This window comes from Rhinoderma darwinii, chromosome 2 (genome assembly GCF_050947455.1).
Source record: "Rhinoderma darwinii isolate aRhiDar2 chromosome 2, aRhiDar2.hap1, whole genome shotgun sequence".
NCBI classification, from domain to species: Eukaryota; Metazoa; Chordata; class Amphibia; order Anura; family Rhinodermatidae; genus Rhinoderma; species Rhinoderma darwinii.
This window is the reverse complement of record NC_134688.1, coordinates 444,271,204-444,294,959: the sequence shown is the minus strand read 5'-3', so window position 1 is coordinate 444,294,959 and position 23,756 is coordinate 444,271,204. Positions and strand designations below refer to the sequence as shown.

At 38.7% G+C, this 23,756-nt stretch overlaps 1 protein-coding gene across 15 annotated transcripts in view; it reads left to right on the top strand.

Moving 5' to 3' along the window:
- ROBO2 (roundabout guidance receptor 2) overlaps nt 1-23,756 on the top strand; it is a 962,581-nt gene that overhangs the window by 919,460 nt on the left and 19,365 nt on the right. For 10 of the 15 annotated variants that reach the window (XM_075854478.1, XM_075854479.1, XM_075854486.1 and 7 more), the window contains 5 exons: nt 2,125-2,406; nt 3,266-3,388; nt 5,992-6,148; nt 8,265-8,525; nt 12,188-12,387. In XM_075854478.1, coding sequence (XP_075710593.1) covers nt 2,125-2,406; nt 3,266-3,388; nt 5,992-6,148; nt 8,265-8,525; nt 12,188-12,387 — 1,023 coding nt within the window. The remainder of the gene's footprint in view (nt 1-2,124; nt 2,407-3,265; nt 3,389-5,991; nt 6,149-8,264; nt 8,526-12,187; nt 12,388-23,756) is intronic. The other 5 variants (XM_075854487.1, XM_075854490.1, XM_075854489.1 and 2 more) reach the window with 2 other exon arrangements.

Genomic DNA, 23,756 nt, shown 5'->3' with positions numbered 1-23,756 from the left:
ACTCATTTAACAAATAAACTCTCATTCAGTATAATTGATCTAATAAGCCTGGTTTTGTTCCTTGACTACAAAGTGTGGAAAAGGGAAACACATCTGATATACCTTAGAAAAAAATTTGTGTAATTAAATTTTTATGCTGCATTATTAATGCCTGGCGCTAATAAAATAGAGTGAGTTTACACATGGAATAATTTTTTGGAGCATTTTTGGGTGTCTTTTTTTGTCAAATGGCAGAATTATACAGAATTAAAAAAAAAAATGCACAAAAAGCATATAAAACATGTGGGCATAACGTTAATTTCTTTGAAAAGAAATGCACATAAAATGCACACAAAAACGCACAGAAAAACTCAGCTGGTTTTTCATAAAAACACTGTATGTGATTCCACCTTTAGGGCACATTCACACGTGGCGGAATTGCAGTGGAATTCTCTAGCGGCCGTTTTTTACATTTGTTTCCATACATTTTTAGGCAACTTAGTTCAGACGTTGCGGAAAACTCCGCTGCGGACCATAGGCTGTGGTGCAGAATTTCCCCTCCGCAGCATGCACTGTCTGTTGCGGAGAAGAAGCAGAATTTCACTGCGGATTTCAGTCTTTGCAATGCAAAAACTGAAATCTGTGGCAAGTCCGCTGTGATATCTGCAACGTCTGAATTACCTGTCAAATATGCAAATTTTGGTGCAGATTGGTTGCGTAATTGGCCCAAATCTGCACCAAAATTTGTCTGAACGTGCCCTTAGGGTATGTTCACACGCTTAACAAAATACATCTGAAAATACAGAGCTGTTTTCAAGGGAAAATAGCTCCTGATATTCAGCCATTTTTTACGGCTGTTTTTGGAGCTGTTTTTCTATTGAGTTAATGAAAAACGGCTCCAAAAACAGCTCAAGAAGTGACATGCACTTCTTTTTATGGGGCATCTTTTTACGTACCGTTATTTGAAAATGAGGCGTAAAAAAACGTCCCAACAGAACGCCGTATTTCCCATTGAAATCAATGGTTAGATGTTTGTAGGCGTTATGCTTCCGATTTTTAAGCCATTTGTCGGGACGTTTACAGCCCGAAAGATGGCTGAAAATAGCCCGTGTGAACATACCCTTACAGTTATATCCATTTTCTATTTCATCCATCTTTTCCAGACTCTGAATAGTAAATCTGCCTTGTTTCTTTGCATAACTAGACCAATTTACCATTCAGGGGTCTGGACAGGGGCATAGACATAAGGAGTGCAGATAAAGCATATGCATCTGGTGCCTGAGGGTCCCAATTGCCCCTCTGCTACATAAGAAGTACATGTCTTGTGGTAGATACTAGGTCTGGAAAACCTCCTACGTGAGCTGTAATGGTGGCCATATTGATTGTCACCCAGCTGTCCAAGAAACAGATAAGGCAAAGGAGGAAATGAATAGAATTTTTGTCAACTTGACAGAAAAGGACGACTCCAGCAGCTCCATTTACTGGTGATTTTTGTATTTTTCTATTTTTGTCCGCTTGCTATCAGACTGCACATAGCAATAGCTCTTATTATTATTAGTATTATTCCATATATTATGTGACAATATTTCATGGCCATTTAGAAGTGTTGGCTCCGTTCTGCAGTTTATCACTTCGTTCAGACTCGGGGATCACACGCAGCATTGTATACAGAGATTAACAGACACCTTTAGCTTTAGATTTACTATGTCCCATCCAATCATGCACCAGATTCTCATTGTTTTCGCGGAGGGGTGGGGGGATTTCTATGATTTGTGGATTCATTTTTTTGTTATTTGTCAATAGAGCAGACAGCTTGACATGAAATGAAACATGGGGTCTGTTTCCCCCCCCCCCCCCCTTGTAGTAAAATATTCTAAACTTCACCTTCTCACATGAAGGTGTAAGGATAAAAGGATGGTTTTAAGCAGTGGAACATGAAGGACAAGCGCTGGACCTGTCACCAATGCTGATAGCTCGGCGGTGGTTGTACATCATTCTTCCCTCATTGGCTCATGGCTTCCTGTCTCAGCTGAAATGCAAACGTATTGAATGAACATTTTTTTTAAATAATAAACCATGATAGTATAGGATTCCTGTGCGTCACTGATTTTCTTCTTCATATTCCCTTTTATTGCGTTAATGTAGATGTGCTACCGGTAGTTCCAGGTCAGGGAGACAAAACCGCAACGATGTTATCAGATGGCGCCATTTACAGCAGCATTGACTTTACTACCAAGTCCAGCTTTAACTGCCCAGGGCAAATAGCACAAACCACGCCGTATGCCACCACCCAAATTCTGCACTCCAACAGCATTCATGAGTTGGCGGTTGACTTACCTGACCCTCAATGGAAATCTTTAGTTCAGCAGAAGTCTGAACTGACCGGATTAGGGTATTGCCTTCCTGACCAGGGCAAAGGAAACAATGGTAAGCCGTTAGATGAAGTTTTCCATTTAGTGCATGCTGAAACATTACATATCATTGAAGCTAATGATAGCAATCGTCATCTTCACTAACAGAGAACATAATGCATCCAACCTATGCTGTAATTGTCCTTAAGGAGCATTACCCCCTTAAAGGAAAAATCACCAATAAATCTTACATCATTGAGTCACCCTCTTCTGTCAAGTTTTTAACAATTCTTTTCAGCCATTAGGTTATATTTGTTTCTGTAAAATAATAATAATAAAAACTAATAGGCCATTATCACAGCTCTACCTGGCTTTACTAGACTGCAATTAAGTAAATCCGCCTAGTTACGTAAAGATATGGAAGGCTAAAATTAGAAAAAAAAAGTCTTTTTTTTTTTTTTTTCCCCCTACTGTGTCTAGTATTGCAGGATTTTCTTTAATGGGAATGAGTTGCAATACCACACACCGCCTATGGACATGAGTGGCATTGTTTCTGGGAAAAAAAATGAAGCCTTTTATTTTTTTTAATCCTGGACAATCCCTGTGATGGATAGGCAGGTTTGCCATTAAGGGTCTTAAGAAAGCTTATTGATAACCCTACAGAAACTGTAATGATGGCCATATTGGTTGTCGACCAGCCTTCCTAGAACAAGATATATCAGCTGAGCAGGTTTTTACCATTTTAATAGAAGAGGACGACTTAATGACTGTTAAGGGGGAAATGTTCTAATATTCCTCAGCCCTACATTTGTTTTACACATTAAACCTGCTCCTTTCACCACCTCCACTTTGAATGCTAACTGCATGTGGCGCATGAGCTTACGCTTTGTACTAATCACATGATGCCACGATGACCTCTGCCCTTTAACCCTTAGCCTTACTTTACATTCCCGACTATCGTGCTGAGGGATTGTCAAATAGAATGCCACACAACCAGTCACAGGATTTCAGCACCACCAGCTCACACAACAGCTCTGAAAGAAGTGGCAGCCTTTCAGGTTGGTTTTGATTGTGTGATACAGGACCAGTATCTCTAATGTTTGATATAATGCTTATTGTATGCTCTAATATGTGTGTGTGGATGCTTAACCCAATCATTGCATGGGACAGTCTGGTCTAATTCTAATGATACAGTATGCATATGTTTGATTTATTGTAATTATTCATTGCACAATGTTTCCTAAGGCTCAGCACCAAAACTGAACCATTTCTGCCTCTTTTCTGTTAGAGCCTTACTGAAAACATACATATTAAATAGCAAAATCCAACACTTTCTGATATGCATTAGTCTCCATCAGTTCTGGTCTACGACAGCTCATCACTCTCCGTTTCTTTATTTTGTTATTCAAGTCAATAGCTGAGAGATTACAGGAGTTTTCTTATAAGGACAACCCTTTCCATTTGCCTTATCAGATGGTAGTTAAAGAGGACCTGTCACTAGGTCATATAAGTTGAACTGGTTTACTGACCTGAATAGCGCTGACTCCCTAGTTCCGGCATTGGTTTTGTTTTTTTCCTGGACCCCCCCTGCCGTTCCAGAGATATGGCCCACTGTTGTGTTTGCTCTCTGTAGGCTAATTTACTGTAGTTAGCCAATGGGGTGCAACTGGCTATCCTACCTCTGATGCTGTCCAACCAGCATGAGGCAGCTTAAGGGAAGTTCACGCCCTGTTGGCTAACTACAGCAAATTACCATAGAAGGAGCCAACACAACAGTGGGCCATATCTCTGGAACGGGGCGGGGGGTGGGGTCCAGAAAAAAAAAGAGTGCTAGAATCAGGGAGACAGCGCTATTCAGGTCAGATAACCAATTCAACTTGTATGACCAAGTGAAAGGTCCTCCTTAAATATGGGTTCCCCTGCTTGGGACCTCCTTCTGTGAAAGGTCCGCTCTTATTCTGACTGGCGGACCATTTATTCATGGTCGGCTTTTTGTTTAATAATGAATATCTGAAGCCAGACCCATGGTAATCACCATACCGGCTTAATGAGAAATCCATTAAAAAAAATAATAATTCTATTATATTTAGATCCGTTGTAGAGAAAAAAAAAAAGTAATAGTGTATATCTATCCTAATTAATGTAACCACATATGCCCAATCTATCCCCCCCAAATAAGGACTTATTGTCATCTGTTTTAATTCGGTTATTAACCTCTTTATCACTAAAGATGTTTAGTCATGAAATAGAAAAAGGAATCACTTTTGTAATATAAACCTTATTTGTATTTTTCGCCATTCTTTAATATTTTGAATGCAGCCAGCAGTGTAAACAATGGGTCTATTTATTCTGGTTGCCATGGCTAAGTCCAGGGACATGTAAAGTTCTCTATTGAAATTTTTCTTCTTTTAATTATATTTGATAATACTTCCTAAGCTTCATAAATATCACAAATGTAATATATTGTATGTGCACACATCCTTCACCGTTTTCACATCCGTTTAAAATGGATCCGTGTGTCCGTTGTGACATCCGTGTGGTTTTCGTTGTCACTCCGCATCCGTTCCGTTGTTCCATTTTAAACAGACGTTGTGCTTCCGTTTGTCTTCCGTTTAAAACTACCATTAAAATCCATCTTGTGTGTTGAATGCAGGGAACTTTAGCATGCCCTGCCGTTGCTTGGCAACTGATCCATGAAAAACGGATGGCACACGAATGCCTTCCATGTGTCATCCATTGTTTTGACAGATCTATAGTCTTCAATGGGCTAGACGGACACTGAACAACGGACAGAAGTAGGACATGTTCTACTTTTGATGGAACGGACACACGGAACCATTAAAACAACGGAAGTGAGCATGGCCATAGAAATGAATGTGTCAGTCTGCTATCCGTTAAAAAAATGGATAGCACCCTAAAAAAAATAACATAAGTGGGCATGAGGCCTAAATCTAGTATAAACTAGAGGAGACATTGTACTTACATATATACATTAACATACTTGACTGGATGTTGCCATGAAAACAATGAAAAGTTCCATTGTTTATACTGCTTTATAAAAAATAAAAATAAATTATCTTCTTTTGTAACTAAACAGCTTAATTTAAAAAAAACACAAAAAAAAACACCCTTGTAATGAATCTGCATTCCATTAACTTTAATTTATTGTATCTCAGCAGGGGTGGGACTTGCCCAAAGTGAACATGCCCTTGAGGAAACTGGTGGATCAGGCATAATCTATGCAGGCTTTATCATTCAGTAGCTTTGTCATGCTTTAGAGAAACATTGAAGGAAATATATATTTTAATATTCCTTATTGTTATTTTTAATTGTTTCTTTAGCCAACTGAGTGCTTCCCCTAGTTCCTTCAGCAATACATTGCAGCCTGTGTTCACTTAATAGAGCTTAGGATGCAGAATATTATAAAACAGAAAGACCAACATCAACGCAGGGAATTTTAGGCATTTGCAGTAGTTCCAATGTGAAAATGTTCATCACACATTTAAAGACACTGTACAAGTCTTGAGGTTAGTGGGATCTAGTGAGTTCAATATGAAGCACAAATCACTCAATTTACTTTTATTATTGTATTTCAATGTTAGTAGCCATGTGTTTTCTGTAGCCATTAAATATGCATGTCTCTTTTGACTTTTCACCACAGGTGGGAAAGGAGGGAAGAAAAAGAAGACTAAAAACAGTAATAAGTCTCAGAAAAATAATGGCTCTAACTGGGCTAATGTTCCACTACCTCCACCACCCATCCAACCCCTTCCTGGCACTGAGATAGAACATTACGGCTTAGAACATCAAGAAATAGGGTAAATCCTTGCTGGATTGGTTTTATTGACACTGAATTATTTAATTTAAATTAAAATGAGAACTGTAATATATACTTGAATACCCATGAGAGCCCCTTAAAAACGTAAGAATGAGCTGTAACCTTGCTCATTTTCCTAACCTGAGGAAAGTGGAAAATCATCATTACAGGTGAACAGACCCTGATCACAGGTTATTCCACTGATGAGCCCCTTGTGATCAGCAGTAATCGTTGTGCAAATTCACTAAACAAGTGTGCAGTTCTCCTGCGGTGCCTCTGCAGGGAAAGTGAGGCATTACTCAGCTATCATTGAAATCAATGGGCTATTAATGTACAAACATGCCAAGTCCTCCAAAATATTATACACTATTTGTAGCTGCTCTCCGTTCTGATCCTGAACAGGGGACGCCCTCCTATATTAGAATTATCTAATAGGGTATTTGATAATGGGTTTTCTAAATCCCTTTTAAGTATTTTTTTGTATCCATTAATTTCTCTGTGATAACTGACAATGAGACACTATTCAAATTATTATCATATACTGTCACATTAAGAATAAGTAAGGAGGCAAAGTCACTGCAATAGTTTCCTATTATCTATTATGCTATGTCATTGTATAACATTCATAATTGCATATATTCAAGTACATATTTGGTGCATTGTAAAATTCCATTTCAATATACGGCTGATGTTCTTTTTTTCGGTTTCAGTTCAATCTGAGACAATTTTTAAGGGATTAGACATAGTTTATTTTTAAACTATCATAGGAGTGCCTCTGAACACAGTTTGATATATTTTATTCCCGCAGAGAAATACTTCTTGATTTTTAATACCTAATGGGAGCTTTGAGCTGTGTCAAACTTTAAGCTTTTGAAGGATGTGACCTATAATTTTTGATATTCGTAGAGCCCCAAAAAGAAAATGAAAAAGAGTTTAAGTGTATACAACATGTAGTAGATTTCTTTTTCTTATCTTTTTTGTTTTAATAATGTAGAAAATACTTTAGGTAATCAAAAATGATGTTATTTAGTTTTGTAGCGTCCGTTCATTAATTGGTCTGCTGAAAACATTCTGAAGTTGAAACTAATGATATAAAAAAATATATATTTACATTTACATTCCAAATGAAATTTGATCTTACTGCCTCTTATGTTTGAAACATTAATAAAAGATTAATGAATTATTTTGTAGAAAATGGAGCTTAATTCCCAATTTGACCAATTATCTCAATCTGAACCACCAAAGATTAGTTATTTTTAATTTGAGGGGATTTGAGAATGTAGGCATAAATCTAAAGTAAAAGTTTTAAAAAACATAAAAAGGAAACTGTAAATATCTTGCCAGGGGTGGAAACTGACTACAAAGTCTTGTGCAAGAACATTATATGGGCACATTCCAACTGCTAATTTTATAAAAACAGAGTGCTAGCCATAGACCACCTTATACATGACTCTCATTTACTCAGCAATTGTGAGACATGGATGGGAATACGCGTAGTCTCTAACATGTGACCTAATAGACAGTACGGATCACAGATTTTTTTATTTTAAGGTAGCAGTGGGTCGCCGTATCAGCAATGCCCTTTAGCAGCTGTATGTGATATACTCAAACATAATTACCAAAAATGACACTACAATATTCAATCACTGTGAGAAGCAATGGGCATGCTCCCTCACTGCACTCTAGATATATTGCAATCTTTTTGACGGTTCTGAAAGCCACAACATGACTTTGCTAAAAGCTTGGATAAAAACATATAGACTTGTCGACAAATTGTGAAGGTGGCATTCAACAGCTGGCACTTTCCTTTTTCAAAAGGCATATGGTCTAGCAAGTCATAAGGTGATCTGGAGTTATCAAAAGTATAATAAAAACAAATATATATATATAGAAAACAGAGCATCCAAAGCAGCACAGTTGTAGTAGCAGTAGTAGGTGCCATCCCCAGGGTCACTACTCTCCAGCAATATAAGACAAAAAATTGGCAGCACTCCAGCAGATGAAGATTAAGTGGGCTATTATTCCATGTACATATATATATATATATATATATATATATATATATATATATATATATGAGAGAGAGAGATTATATATACTGTGTTTTGCATTTCAAGGTATGACAGCGATGGATGGTGCCCTCCCTTACCAGTGCAGACATATTTACACCAGGGCTCTGATGATGAACTAGAAGAGGATGATGACAGGGTCCCTACTCCACCGGTACGCGGCGTTGCATCTTCTCCAGCCATCTCATTTGGCCAACAGTCAACAGCAACATTGACACCATCACCGAGAGAGGAAATGCAGCCCATGCTCCAGGCTCACCTGGAGGAGCTAACAAGAGCGTACCAGTTTGACATTACAAAGCAGCCCTGGTAATTATCTGTGTACAATCCAATCATACTATCAATGCTACTTATGCAAGAGTGAGTGTACAGTTATTCCATGGTATATAACACAGCCAGTGACCTATATGTGCTAGCTCCATATGATATCAATGATTTAGGTAATGGCAGTTTCTGATTTTTAAGCTTCTCCCGGTACGGCTTCTTTGAGAAAGTCAATACTGAGCAGATGAGGATAACCCCTGATATCACTAGATGGATGTCCATGGTTTATTTCTACACTTTTTATGTTGCTATAATTTGAGTTGCTATGACATCATGTGTCCTGACTATTTGTGGAGGATATAACTACCACCATATGCCAGTTTAATTAAATGAACACCATCTGTATAGTATGGCAACACGCAGCACTAAGCACTAAAATGTTGTAAAGATTATTATAAGAACAAAATAGTTTATTGCTTTTTGGAACCAATCAAAGTTCAGATTTTCTTACCTAAACTGCACTAAAAAAAAGTAATACATAGTACATGATTGTTTGCTATGACTTAAAGGCCAACTGATATTGGTATAATTTCCATAGAAAAAGACAAAAAAGTAAATTTACAAGAAACACATAGCACTCATTGATGTTGAAAAATATGGAATCTGATGTTTATTAACAACCGGTAAATTTTAGCAATGGCAATATTTGATATACATTTTTTTAGGTATTTATGATAGTACATACCTATAGTACCGTAGAGGCAGGTCGTGGGACAGCTATGGGGCACATGGTGGAAGGGGACCTGCCACTGAACTGCTTCCAATCCTTGTCATGACACTGTCATAGCAGCTACCTGCATAGCATAAATCTATACGTGGGTAGCCCCCTCTAGTGGTGGCTGCATGCAGGTAAAATTATAGCATTTATCAATTTAGAAGAACAGAACTCCCCTATATAGATATATTTGAAGTCAATCAGCACAGAACCTAAAAGCCGAATAGAAGAAATGGGGGAAATATATTAGGACTGCGTGTCAAACATCAGTCTTAAACTAATTTACATTGGTGGAAAATGCAACAAATCTATTAACAGGTGCACACCTCTTAATATATTTGACACATCCTTGGCTGTGCATGCGTCAGAAATGCAAATCTATGCCTTCTATGGCCAAGTGTAGATTTGCGTCATAACTTACGCCAGATCCTGGGGTACATTATGATATATCTGTTGTTTCGGCAGAGGATCTTCCCCTTCAAATGAACTCCGCCCCCTTTTATCACAACTATGGCGTGCACCAAAATGTGTGACTTTTTTTAAGCCCAAAAACTGGCCTTAAACCTGTTGATATATTCCCCCATTAACTGTAATAAAGGTGGGGATCCTTATCAATGCAAGTAGCTTTGTTACATCTGACAAACTCAGCTCTTCTACATCTGCCAACTCCGTTTTACTACATTTGTAATTAATCACTTTTTCAACATTGATCTCTGACAACTGTGCATTTTCAGCATTGGATAGAGTTATCCTTTAAAATTAGAGTGTGATTTCTTATTCTAGTAGAAAATTCTTTAGGGCATCTAATCTTAAATATTGAAATTGTGTATATATATCATGTCATCATTTGCAGTTTAACAGTTTCATTAAACTAATTTATATGTGTAGGGTGTTTTCTTATCATAAATAATTTCATTTGAAGGGCAGATCAATGAAGGTGACTACTGTATAATTTGATTTATTATATAGAGATACATATACTGAAGATGTTATTAGACTTACAAATCATAGGAATTTGTTACAATTAGATGGATAATTTATATATGTCAAAAAATGGAAAGCAGTAAATCAGCCAGTCAGGTTAAAATATCATATCTCCGATATGGATGTGAGGAAAAGAGTCTTGGCAGGAAGCGTAACGTTTATACTGTATGTATGATGTTTAAACTTGAATGACTCAATTAAAGAGACAGTATCATAAAATATCATTAACACAGTACAGGGTATAGTATTTTAAGGGGTTGTATCTTATTTTAGTGTAACCTTCATGTCAGCCAATCAGTGATTACGCTTCCTTATCAAAAAGAGGTTCTGCGCTAGCTGGGGTGCATATAGGGGATGAAAAGGTTACACCCGGCACTGGTGCCTGAGAGCGCCCAAAAGCCTCTCTGCCACATATGGAGACACTAGTATAATAATTGGCACATGGTAGGTGAGGGCCCTGTTACAGATTTTACATTAAGGCCCAGGAACATCACTTTATACCGCTGCTGGGGTGAACAATACTATGTACTGATGCTGCAGAACATCTTTTATAAGAGGAAGGAGGACCTTCCTATAAATCACTATTGAATGATATGAAGTACCTCTTAAATGGGGAACTCCAGCTGATTTGGGTATAGATGAATGATAACAGATGGTAAGAAAAAGAAGGAGCATCGAAAGAGGGAGGAAAGAAAGAACTGGGGTACGATGTTTATCAATGTACCTGGGTAGCACTGTCAAATCAAAATTGGTACCAGCAATTCTGTAGAATCATCATTATACTGGTATTACTCACATACTCATCTATGGAGGAAGTCCATTGACCTGTTTACAACTTGGGAAAATATTGTATAGAAATACCCATTAAATTATTATGGCAAATAACAGAAGTCTAGTGAGGTTTATGTGTAATTCCCTAATTCTGTAGGATGACATTAAAAACCGATAGAGGGGTTGTCTGGATTTAGAAAAATAAGACTGTGCTGTGTTAGGTATTGCAGGTCAATCAGATTCAAAGGGGTATTCCCAGAATCTAAATGTATCATCTAGCCACAGTATAGGTGATAAGTGTCTGATTGCTGGTGGCCCCACCACTTGGACCTGCCACCGGTCACTGGAACGGGTGTCCCGAGCCCTTCGTTTCTCCTTAATGCACAACTGCAGCGAGGAGATCTTTGAATGGAGAGGCGAATGAGCTTTCTTGGTACCTTTCTATTCAAAGTATCTGGGACTGACAGATATAGCGGAGTACAGAGCTTGGCTGTTTTCGTCAGTCACAGATATTAAATGGAGCGGCAGGGTTCAACCTCGACTGCTGTTCCAATCAAGTTCCTCCTGACTGTGGATTAGTAGAAATAGGGGGCTCGGGATCCCTATTCTAGTGATCAATGGAAGTCCTAACAGTGGGGCCAACAGCAATCATACATTTATTATTTAACTTGTGAATAGGCGATGAATGTCAATTCTGGGAATACTCCTTTAAGTGTTTGACGCTGAACTGCAATACTAAGCACAGCCCATGGACAAGAGTGGCACTGTTTCTGGAAAAAAAAAAACAACTGACCCTTTATTCTAATCTTGGAAAAACCTGTTAGCAGCAAATGCTAGACTACCTTGGCTACAACGAAATATTTTTTAGTTTATATTTATATTTAACTGTAATACTTTCCAATTGTATATTCCCCAATATAATGTGCACTGCTCTTTATGGAATGAGAACACACAAAACTTTATTACCTCAATTACAGTAACAATTCAATCTCACCCGCAAAATAATGAATAATTCATAAAACAAAATCCATTTCCTTATAAATATATAACAGTGTCATTCTGTCCAGCTAATTTGCATATAATTGATAATTTAACATGTCAATCTGGTCACACTGCCGCAGCCAGACGGATAAAATGAAGACTAATGTTACATTCAATTATATTTCTCAACCTCCAGGCATTTACAGAGCAATAACCACCCACCATTGGCCCCCATTCCTCCAATGGGATATGTGTCCGGAGCTTTTATATCCGATCTGGAGAAAGATCTACAGGATCCTAGGGAAGACGATCATGAGGATGAAATGAGTCGTCCTCTGCGAGGCCTAGAACATACTCCAGGTTCCAGTATGGATAATCTGGACAGTTCTGTTACAGGTAGATATTGTGTGTCACTGTCAGTGTATGCTCCGGATATGTTTATTTCATATCTTTTTTTATTTCATGCCTTTTCAGGGACCTCTTTATTATAAATTCATTGGAAACATCAAGTTAATGTTGATTTTTTAAAATATGTTTGATTTGCTGCAAAAAGACAGGAACCTTCATGCATTTAAAAAAAATATTAAGACTTGAAAGAAATCTTTCATCGTTAGATCATTCTACAGGGAAGGCGAAGTCTGCGACTTATGAAGGAGAAACTTCACACGGGAAGGCCGAAATAGTTTTCCTTTTTAATTAGGAAGTAATGTTATTCTCTTTCTTAACAGGATCAGACACAGTTAATGTCGGCCTGGATGCTGCCATGTCATTTTTTTAAAATTCTCATAATATTTAGATCAGAAACATGGTAGGAAAACTACATGTTACACATCTGGCGAAGTCAGCCAATGAAGAGGAATAAATAAATCCTGATGCTCTTTGCTTGATACATCAATCATTTACTTATACATAAGACAGCCCCAAAACCTGCTTTATTCACTACTGGTACAGTATATACAATGGTCATCGTAAAACACCTCATTACTAATACAGTATATACAATGGTGATAGTAAGGGTCCAATTACACGGTCCGATGTGGGCCGATCAACGAGCGCCAATCAACGAGACAGCTCGTTGTTCGGCGCTCGTTTACTCCTTTCACAAGGAGAAATGATTGGTTATGTATGGGGACGAACGATCGTTACGTTGGTCCCCATACATTTCCATCATGTCGGCAGCACATCCCCTTGTTTACACAGATATATGTGCTGCCGACTACGATAATATTCATTGCTGGTTCATAAGAACTAGTTTGCCTGATAATTGGACTGTGTAAAAGGGCCTTGAAGGGGTTTTCTAGTCCCCAAAAATTGATAGCCTATCCTCAGTATAGGCCATCAATAGCTGATGGGTCGGGGTCCGATTTCCGGGACCCCCCCCTGATCAGCTGTTTTGAAAGGGGTGTACGAGCGCTGCTTCCCCTTCATTTCACGGATGTAGCGGCGACTCACAGTATTGCAGCCTTCTCCCATTCACTTCATTCAGCTATTGATGGCCTATACTGAGGCTAGGCCATCAATTTTTAGGGACTGGAAAACCCCTTTAAGGCACCTCACTACTAGTACAGTATACACAATGGTGACAGTAAGGCACCTCACTACTAGTATAATATACACAATGGTGACAGTAAAGCACCTCACTACTAGTACAGTATACACAATGGTGACAGTAAAGCACCACACTACTAGTACAGTAAACACAATGGTTATAGTAAAGCGCCTTACTACTAGTATAATATACACAATGGTGATAGTAAAACACCTCAAGACTTGTGCAGTATACACAATGGTGATAGTAAACCTCCTCACTACTAGTATAGTATACACAATGGTAATAATAAGGCATCTAACTACTAGTAGTACAGTATACACAATGATGATAGTAAAGCACCTCACTACTAGTACAGTATACACAATGATGATAGTAAAGCACCTCACTACTAGTACAGTATACACAATGGTGATAGTAAAGCTCCTCACTACTAGTACAGTATACACAATGGTGATAGTAAAGCTCCTCACTACTAGTACAGTATACACAATGGTGATAGTAAATCTCCTCACTACTAGTACAGTATACACAATGATGATAGTAAAGCACCTCACTACTAGTATAGTATACACAATGGTGATAGTAAACCTCCTCATTACTAGTATAGTATACACAATGGTAATAATAAGGCATCTCACTACTACTACCGTGTTTCCCCGAAAGTAAGACAGCGTCTTACTTTCTTTTTATCCCCAAAAGCCCCACTATGTCTTACTTTCGGGGTATGTCTTATATTGGAAAAAAATTGTCGAATTATTATTTTATTTTTTTTTACAAACTTTATTTAACTGTTTTACATTATTTTTTTTTAGTCCCACCAGGGGACTTCACTATGCGATGTGCCGATCGCATATATAATGCTTTGGTATACTTAGTATACCGAAGCATTATTGCCTGTCAGTGTAAAACTGACAGGCAACCTATTAGGTCATGCCTCCGGCATCGCCTAACAGGCAGATGCTGAAGGCAGACCTGGGGGTCTTTGTTAGACCCCCGGCTGTCATGGAAACCCGACGGCGACCCGCGATTTGTTTGCGGGGGCGCCGATCGGGTGACAGAGGGAGCTCCCCCCTCTGTCAAACACATTAAATGCCGCTGTCACTATTGACAGCGGCATTTAATGGGTTAAACTGCCGGAATCGGCGCGCGCTTCGATTCCGGCAGTTGCAGCAGGAGCCAGGCTGTGTATAACAGCCGTGCTCCTGCCGCTGATCGCGTGGGTACAGTCTCAGTACCCGCACCATCACAGGACGGATATATCCGTCCTCCTGCGCGAACTAGCAGCTGCTGAGGACGGATATATCCGTCCTTCAGCGTTAAGGAGTTAATACTGTGTGCATTACCGTATTTTAAGCAGGAGGCGGCAATACCCCCGTGTTTCCCCGAAAGTAAGACATATGTCTTACTTTCGGGGTACGGCTTATATTAGCCGACCCCCCTGAAACCCCCGATACGTCTTACAATCGGGGGTGTCTTACTATCGGGGAAACACGGTAGTACAGTATACACAATGATGATAGTAAAGCACCTCACTACTAGTACAGTATACACAATGGTGATAGTAAAGCTCCTCACTAGTAGTACAGTATACACAATGGTGATAGTAAATCTCCTCACTACTAGTACAGTATACACAATGATGATAGTAAAGCACCTCACTACTAGTATAGTATACACAATGGTGATAGTAAACCTCCTCACTACTAGTATAGTATACACAATGGTAATAATAAGGCATCTCACTACTACTAGTACTGTATACACAATGGTGATAGTTAAGCACCTCACTACCAGTACAGTATACACAATGGTGATAGTAAAGCTCCTCACTACTAGTACAGTATACACAATGGTGATATTAAAGCTCCTCACTACTAGTATAATATACACAATGGTGGTAGTAAAGCTCCTCACTACTAGTATAATATACACTATGGTGGTAGTAAAGCTCCTTACTACTAGTACAGTATACGCAATGGTGATAGTAAAGCACATTACTACTAGTATGATATACACAATGGTAATCGTAAAGCACCTCACTACTAGTATAGTATACACAATGGTGATAGTAAAGCACCTCACTACTAAGACAATATACACAATGATGATTGGATATCACCTCACAGCTAATAGTATAGTATCTACATTGGTGATTGTATAGAACCTCACTACTAATAGTATAGTATACACAATGGTGATTGTATAGCACCTCACTACTAATAGTATAGTATACACAATGGTGATAGTAAAGCACCTCACTACTAAGACAGTATGCACAATGGTGATTGTATAGCACCTCACTACTAATAGTATAGTATAAACAATTGTGATTGTAGAGAATCTCACTATTAATAGTACAGTATACACAATGGTGATAGTAAAGCACCTCACTACTAATAGTATAGTATACACAATGGTGATAGTAAAGCTCCTCACTACTAGTACAGTATAGACAATGGTGATAGAAAGGCACATTACTACTAGTACAGTATACACAAAGGTGAAAGTAAAGCTCCTCACTACTAGTATAATATACACAATGGTGATAGTAAGGCACCTCACTACTAATATTATAGTATACACAATGGCAATTGTATAGCACCTCACTACTAATAGCACAGTGTACACAATGGTGATAGTAAAGCACCTCACGTATAGTATACACAATCGTGATTGTATAGCATCTCACTACTAATAGTACAGTATACACAATGGTGATAGTAAAGCTCCTCACTACCAGTACAGTATAGACAATGGTGATAGTAAAGCACATTACTACTAGTATAATATACACAATGGTGATAGTAAAGCACCTCACTACTAATAGTATAGTATACACAATGGTGATAGTAAAGCTCCTCACTACTAGTACAGTATAGACAATGGTGATAGTAAAGCACATTACTACTAGTATAATATACACAATGGTGATAGTAAAGCACCTCACTACTAGTATAGTATACACAATGGTGATAGTAAAGCACCTCACTACTAATAGTATAGTATACACAATGGTGATTGTAAGGCACCTCACTACTGAAAGTATAATATACACAATGGTGATTGTATAGCACCTCAATACCAGTACAGTATACACAATGGTGATAGTAAAGCTCCTCACTACTCGTATAATATACACAATGGTGGTAGTAAACCTCCTCGCTACTAGTATAGTTTACACAATGGTGATAGTAAAGCACCTCACTACTAATAGTATAGTATACACAATGGTGATAGTAAAGCACCTCACTACTAAGACAATATACACAATGGTGATTGTATATCACCTCACTACTAATAGTATAGTATACACAATGGTGATTGTATAGCACCTCACTACTAATAGTATAGTATACACAATGGTGATTGTATAGCACCTCACTACTAATAGTATATTATACACAATGGTGATAGTAAAGCACCTCACTACTAAGACAGTATGCACAATGGTGATTGTATAGCACCTCACTACTAATAGTATAGTATACACAATTGTGATTGTAGAGCATCTCACTATTAATAGTACAGTATACACAATGGTGATAGTAAAGCTCCTTACTACTAGTACATTATACACAATGGTGATAGTAAAGCTCCTCACTACTAGTACAGTATACACAATGGTGATAGTAAAGCACTGCACTACTTATAGTATAGTATACACAATGGTGATAGTAAAGCACCTCACTACTAGTACAGTATACACAATGGTGATAGTAAAGCTCCTCACTACTAGTATAATATACACAATGGTGGTAGTAAAGCTCCTCACTACTAGTACAGTATGCACAATGGTGATAGTAAAGCACATTACTACTAGTATAATATACACAATGGTAATAGTAAAGCACCTCACTACTAGTATAGTATACAAAATGGTGATAGTAAACCTCCTCACTACTAGTATAATATACACAATGGTGATAGTAAAGCACCCCACTCATAATAGGTGCTATATAATCACCATTGTGTATACTATACTACTAGTAGTGAGGTGCTATATAATCTACATTGTGTATAATATACTCACTGCTAGTAGTATAGTATACACAATGGTGATTGTAAGGCACCTCACTACTAATAGTATAGTATACACAATGGTAATTGTATAGCACCTCACTACTAATAGCACAGTGTACACAATGGTGATAGTAAAGCACCTCACGTATAGTATACACAATTGTGATTGTATAGCATCTCACTACTAATAGTACAGTATACGCAATGGTGATAGTAAAGCTCCTCACTACCGGTACAGTATACACAATGGTGATAGTAAAGCACCTCACTACTAATAGTATAGTATACACAATGGTGATAGTAAAGATCCTCACTACTAGTACAGTATAGACAATGGTGATAGTAAAGCACATTACTACTAGTATAATATACACAATGGTGATAGTAAAGCACCTCACTACTATTATAGTATACACAATGGTGATAGTAAAGCACCTCACTACAAATAGTATAGTATACACAATGGTGGTTGTAAGGCACCTCACTACTAAAAGTATAGTATACACAATGGTGATTGTATAGCACCTCAATACTAGTACAGTATACACAATGGTGATAGTAAAGCTCCTCACTACTCGTATAATATACACAATGGTGGTAGTAAAGCTCCTCACTACTTGTACAGTATACACAATGGTGATAGTAAAGCACATTACTACTAGTATAATATACACAATGGTAATCGTAAAGCACCTCACTACTAGTATAGTATACAAAATTGTGATAGTAAACCTCCTCGCTACTAGTACAGTATACACAATGGTGATAGTAAAGCACCTCACTACTAATAGTATAGTATACACAATGATGATAGTAAAGCACCTGACTACTAATACTATAGTATACACAATGGTGATTGTATAGCACCTCACTACTAATAGTATAGTATACACAATGGTGATGGTATAGAATCACACTAATAGTACAGTATACACAATGGTGAAAGTAAAGCTCCTCACTATTTGTGCAGTATACACAATGGTGATAGTAAAGCACCTCACTACTAATAGTATAGTATACACAATGGTGATAGTAAAACTCCTCACTACTAGTACACTATAGACAATGGTGATAGTAAAGCACATTACTACTAGTATAATAAACACAATGATGAAAGTAACGCACCTCACTACTAGTACAGTATACACAATGGTGATAGTAAAGCACCTCACTACTAGTACAGTATACACAATGGTGATAGTAAAGCACCTCACTACTAGTACAGTATACACAATGGTGATAGTAAAGCTCCTCACTACTAGTACAGTATACACAATGGTGATAGTAAAGCACCTCACTACTACTACAGTATAGTCAATGGTAATAATAAAGCTCCTCACTACTAGTACAGTATACACAATGGTGATAGTAAAACACATTACTACTAGTATAATATACACAATGGTGATAGTAAAGCAGCTCACTACTAATAGTATAGTATACACAATGGTGATTGTATAGCACCTCACTACTAATAGTATAGTATACACAATAGTGATTGTATAGCATCTCACTATTAGTAGTATAGTATAAACAATGGTGATTGTATAGCATCTCACTATTAGTAGTATAGTATAAACAATGGTGATAGTAAAGCACTGCACTACTTATAGTATAGTATACTCAATGGTAATAGTAAAGCACCTCACTACTAGTATAGTATACACAATGGTGATTGTATAGCATCTCACTACTAATAGTATAGTATAAAGATTGGTGATTGTATAGCATCTCACTACTAATAGTATAGTATACACAATGGTGATTGTAAGGCATGTCACTACTAGTATAGTATACACAATGGTGATAGTAAAGCTCCTCACTCCTAATAGTATAGTATACACAATGGTGATTGTATAGCACCTCACTACTAATAGTATAGTATACACAATGGTGATGGTATAGAATCACACTAATAATACAGTATACACAATGGTGATAGTAAAGCTCCTCACTATTTGTGCAGTATACACAATGGTGATAGTAAAGCACCTCACTACTAATAGTATAGTATACACAATGGTGATAGTAAAACTCCTCACTACTAGTACAGTATAGACAATGGTGATAGTAAAGCACATTATTACTAGTATAATAAACACAATGATGAAAGTAATGCACCTCACTACTAGTACAGTATACACAATGGTGATAGTAAAGCACCTCACTACTAGTACAGTATACACAATGGTGATAGTAAAGCTCCTCAGTACTAGTACAGTATACACAATGGTGATAGTAAAGCACCTCACTACTAGTACAGTATACACAATGGTGATAGTAAAGCTCCTCACTACTAGTACAGTATACACAATGGTGATAGTAAAGCACCTCACTACTAGTACATTATACACAATGGTGGTAGTAAAGCACCTCACTACTAGTACAGTATACTCAATGGTAATAGTAAAGCTCCTCACTACTAGTACAGTATACACAATGGTGATAGTAAAGCACCTCACTACTAGTACAGTATACACAATGGTGATAGTAAAGCTCCTCACTACTAGTACAGTATACACAATGGTGATAGTAAAGCATCTCACTACTAGTACAGTATACACAATGGTGATAGTAAAGCTCCTCACTACTAGTACAGTATACACAATGGTGATAGTAAAGCACCTCACTACTAGTACAGTATACACAATGGTGGTAGTAAAGCACCTCACTACTACTACAGTATACTCAATGGTAATAGTAAAGCTCCTCACTACTAGTACAGTATACACAATGGTGATAGTAAAGCACATTACTACTAGTATAATATACACAATGGTGATAGTAAAGCACCTCACTACTAGTATAGTATACACAATGGTAATAGTAAAGCAGCTCACTGCTAATAGTATAGTATACACAATAGTGATTGTATAGCATCTCACTACTAATAGTATAGTATAAACAATGGTGATTGTATAGCATCTCACTATTAGTAGTATAGTATAAACAATGGTGATAGTAAAGCACTGCACTACTTATAGTATAGTATACACAATGGTAATAGTAAAGCACCTCACTACTAGTATAGTATACACAATGGTGATTGTATAGCATTTCACTACTAATAGTATAGTATAAACATTGGTGATTGTATAGCATCTCACTCCTAATAGTATAGTATACACAATGGTGATTGTATAGCACCTCACTACTAATAGTATAATATACACAATGGTGATTGTATAGCACCTCACTACTAATAGTATAGTATACACAATGGTGATTGTATAGCACCTCACTACTAATAGTATATTATACACAATGGTGATTGTATAGCACCTCACTACTAATAGTATAATATACACAATGGTGATTGTATAGCACCTCACTACTAATAGTATAATATACACAATGGTGATTGTATAGCACCTCACTACTAATAGTATAGTATACACAATGGTGATAGTAAGGCACCTCACTACTAGTATAGTATACACAATGGTGATAATAAAGCACATGAAAGCTTTTCCTGTGGTTTCCTATAGTAATTGATAGTATTTTTTAGTGCAGGGAGACACATATGGAAATAAAATTGCTTATATTTGTGTTACTTCTTTGTGCCTCCATTACCTCAACAATCAGTGCTAGGGCTCATGCACGCGGTTCTGTACGATGGTGCATGGATTGCACATTGGGTCCATAATACCGACTTGTAGGTACTCCATGTGCTGCTGTGTAGTGTCTCTGTGAGGCAGTGTATTCTCTCCTAGAAGCATTGCTACCATAATGCTGCATACTACAATAAAGAATTCATAGAGAGGCCACAGGCATAACTGAGGAAGCTAGGAAGTTCTATACATCTTCCACAGCACTGCAGATACTGCGTCAGAGGCAACAGAGTACTGTATATTTGGGAGGAGACCAGAAAATGCACAGTAATCCAAAGGACCCAGTTAGCAAACTTTAAAATCCATTGTACAGCAGGGGGTAAGAAATGACATACTAAACTTTAATAAAGGTAGGTTTATGCTCCCAAGATATGCAAAGTGAGGCAACTGCGAGAAGCTAAAGCTTTGCATTTGTGTTAGGATTAAAAATCACCATTATTAAGATGCCTCTTCTTGTCTCCTGATATACAAAGACGGAGATATAGGGAACCTAATTATAAACCACTGCATAGAGTAACAGAGTGGATAGGCTAGACATACTCTGGGTTATTGATATCTTTACAATATGATGGGTCCGTGGAAGGTCTGAAAATCACTGGCATAGCTATAGGGGTCGCAGCCCCGAAGCCAGGGGGGCCCACGGCCCCCCGCACCACATCAATAAAAAGTTACTATAGTAACTCGGGCCGCGGGCTCCTGTTACTATAGTAACATACTTTACTTACCTTCCTGGTTCCGGATCGCAGCGGAGGTCCTGACGTCAAGCGCTGTGCGCAGCGCATGACGTCACAGCGCTATGCTCCGCGCACAGCATCGAGACGACAGAACTCCCGCCGCGGCCAAAGAGGAAGGTAAGGTTAGCCCTGACTGGCGGGGTCCGACTCCCGGGACCCGCCAATCAGCTATTTTGAAGGGGCCGCAGCACTCGTACGAGAGCTGCTCCCCTTTATTCCTGTCACTTCATTCCGGTCACACTGTGAATCCGTGTCGGCGATTCACAGTGTGGGCGAGTAGTGAAATGAAGGGGAAGCAGCTCTCGTACGAGTGCTGCGGCCCTTTCAAAACAGCTGATTTGCGGGTCCCGGGCGACACATCAGCTATTGATGGCCTATCCTGAGGATAGGCCATCAATGTTTAGGGACTGCACAAATCCTAAGCCTACGATGTAGCAGGCTTAGGGGGCCCATGAGACAGGATCACAGATTGTGTGATCCTGTCTGCTGGGCCCTGTATCTAAGCCAATCACATGGTAGGCTTAGATACATGGCCCATGCTTGATCCTGTCTGCTGGGCCCTGTATCTAAGCCTACCACACTGTAGGTTTAGATACAGGGCCCCAGCACACAGTAATCTTATACTGTATAAGATTACTGTCTGCTGGACCCTGTATCTAAGCCTACCTTGTGGTAGGCTTAGATACAGGGTCCCACAGACAGTATCACACATGGGCCCGGTATCTAAGCCTTAGGGCATGTGCACAGACACTAATTACGTCCGTAATTGACGGACGTATTTCGGCCGCAAGTACCGGACCAAACACACTGCAGGGGGCCGGACTCCTAGCATCATAGTTATGTACGACGCTAGGAGTCCCTGCCTCGCTGCAGGACAACTGTCCCGTACTGTAATCATGTCTTCAGTACGGGACAGTAGTTCCACGGAGAGGCAGGGACTCCTAGCGTCGTACATAACTATGATACTAGGAGCCCGGCTCCCTGCACTGTGTTCGGTCCGGTACTTGCGGCCGAAATACGTCCGTCAATTACGGACGTAATTAGTGTGTGTGCACATACCCTAACACATGTGTTACTAATCATTTTTTGTGTGTTTTCTTACAGGTTCGGTCGTTGGACTACGTCGGATTCCAGGACTACTTCGATGACACCTTTTTTTTTTATTAATAAAATGGTTAATTAGGGCTGTGTGGGTTTTTTTTTATTTCAATAAAATATTTTTTCTATGTCTTTGTGTTTTTTTTTAAACTATATTACTACCGTCTTAGTAATGGCCGCCGGCTGATTGACAGCATCCATTGCTAAGGCGGGGCTTAGTGTTAGCTGATGCAGAAACTAACACTAACCCCCATTATTACCCTGGTACCCACCGCCACCAGGGGTGCTGGGAAGAGTCGGGTACGATCCAGTACTTGACCATCTGTAGTGATGGTCGGCCACTGGGGTGGCCGCTGGCTGGTATTATCAGGAGGGGAAAGGCCAAAAACAGTGGCCCTTCCCACCCTGGTGATGCTAGGCTGCTGCTGCTTTATTGTATCTGGCTGGTTATGAAAAATGGCGGGGACCCCACGTCATTTAAAAAAAAATAAAATAAAAAATAATTGGAAAGAACGATGTCGGGTCCCCCCCAATTTTCATAACCAGCCAGATACAACACAGCAGCAGCAGGCAGCATTACCAGGGTGGGAAGGGCCACTGTTTTTGGCCTTCCCCAGCCTAATACTACCAGCCTGCGGCCACCCCGGTGCCTGCCCGTCACTACAGATGGTCGGCTACTGGTTCGTACCCGGCTCTTCCCAGTACTCCTGGTGGCGGTGGGTACCGGGGTAATAATGGGGGTTAGTGTAG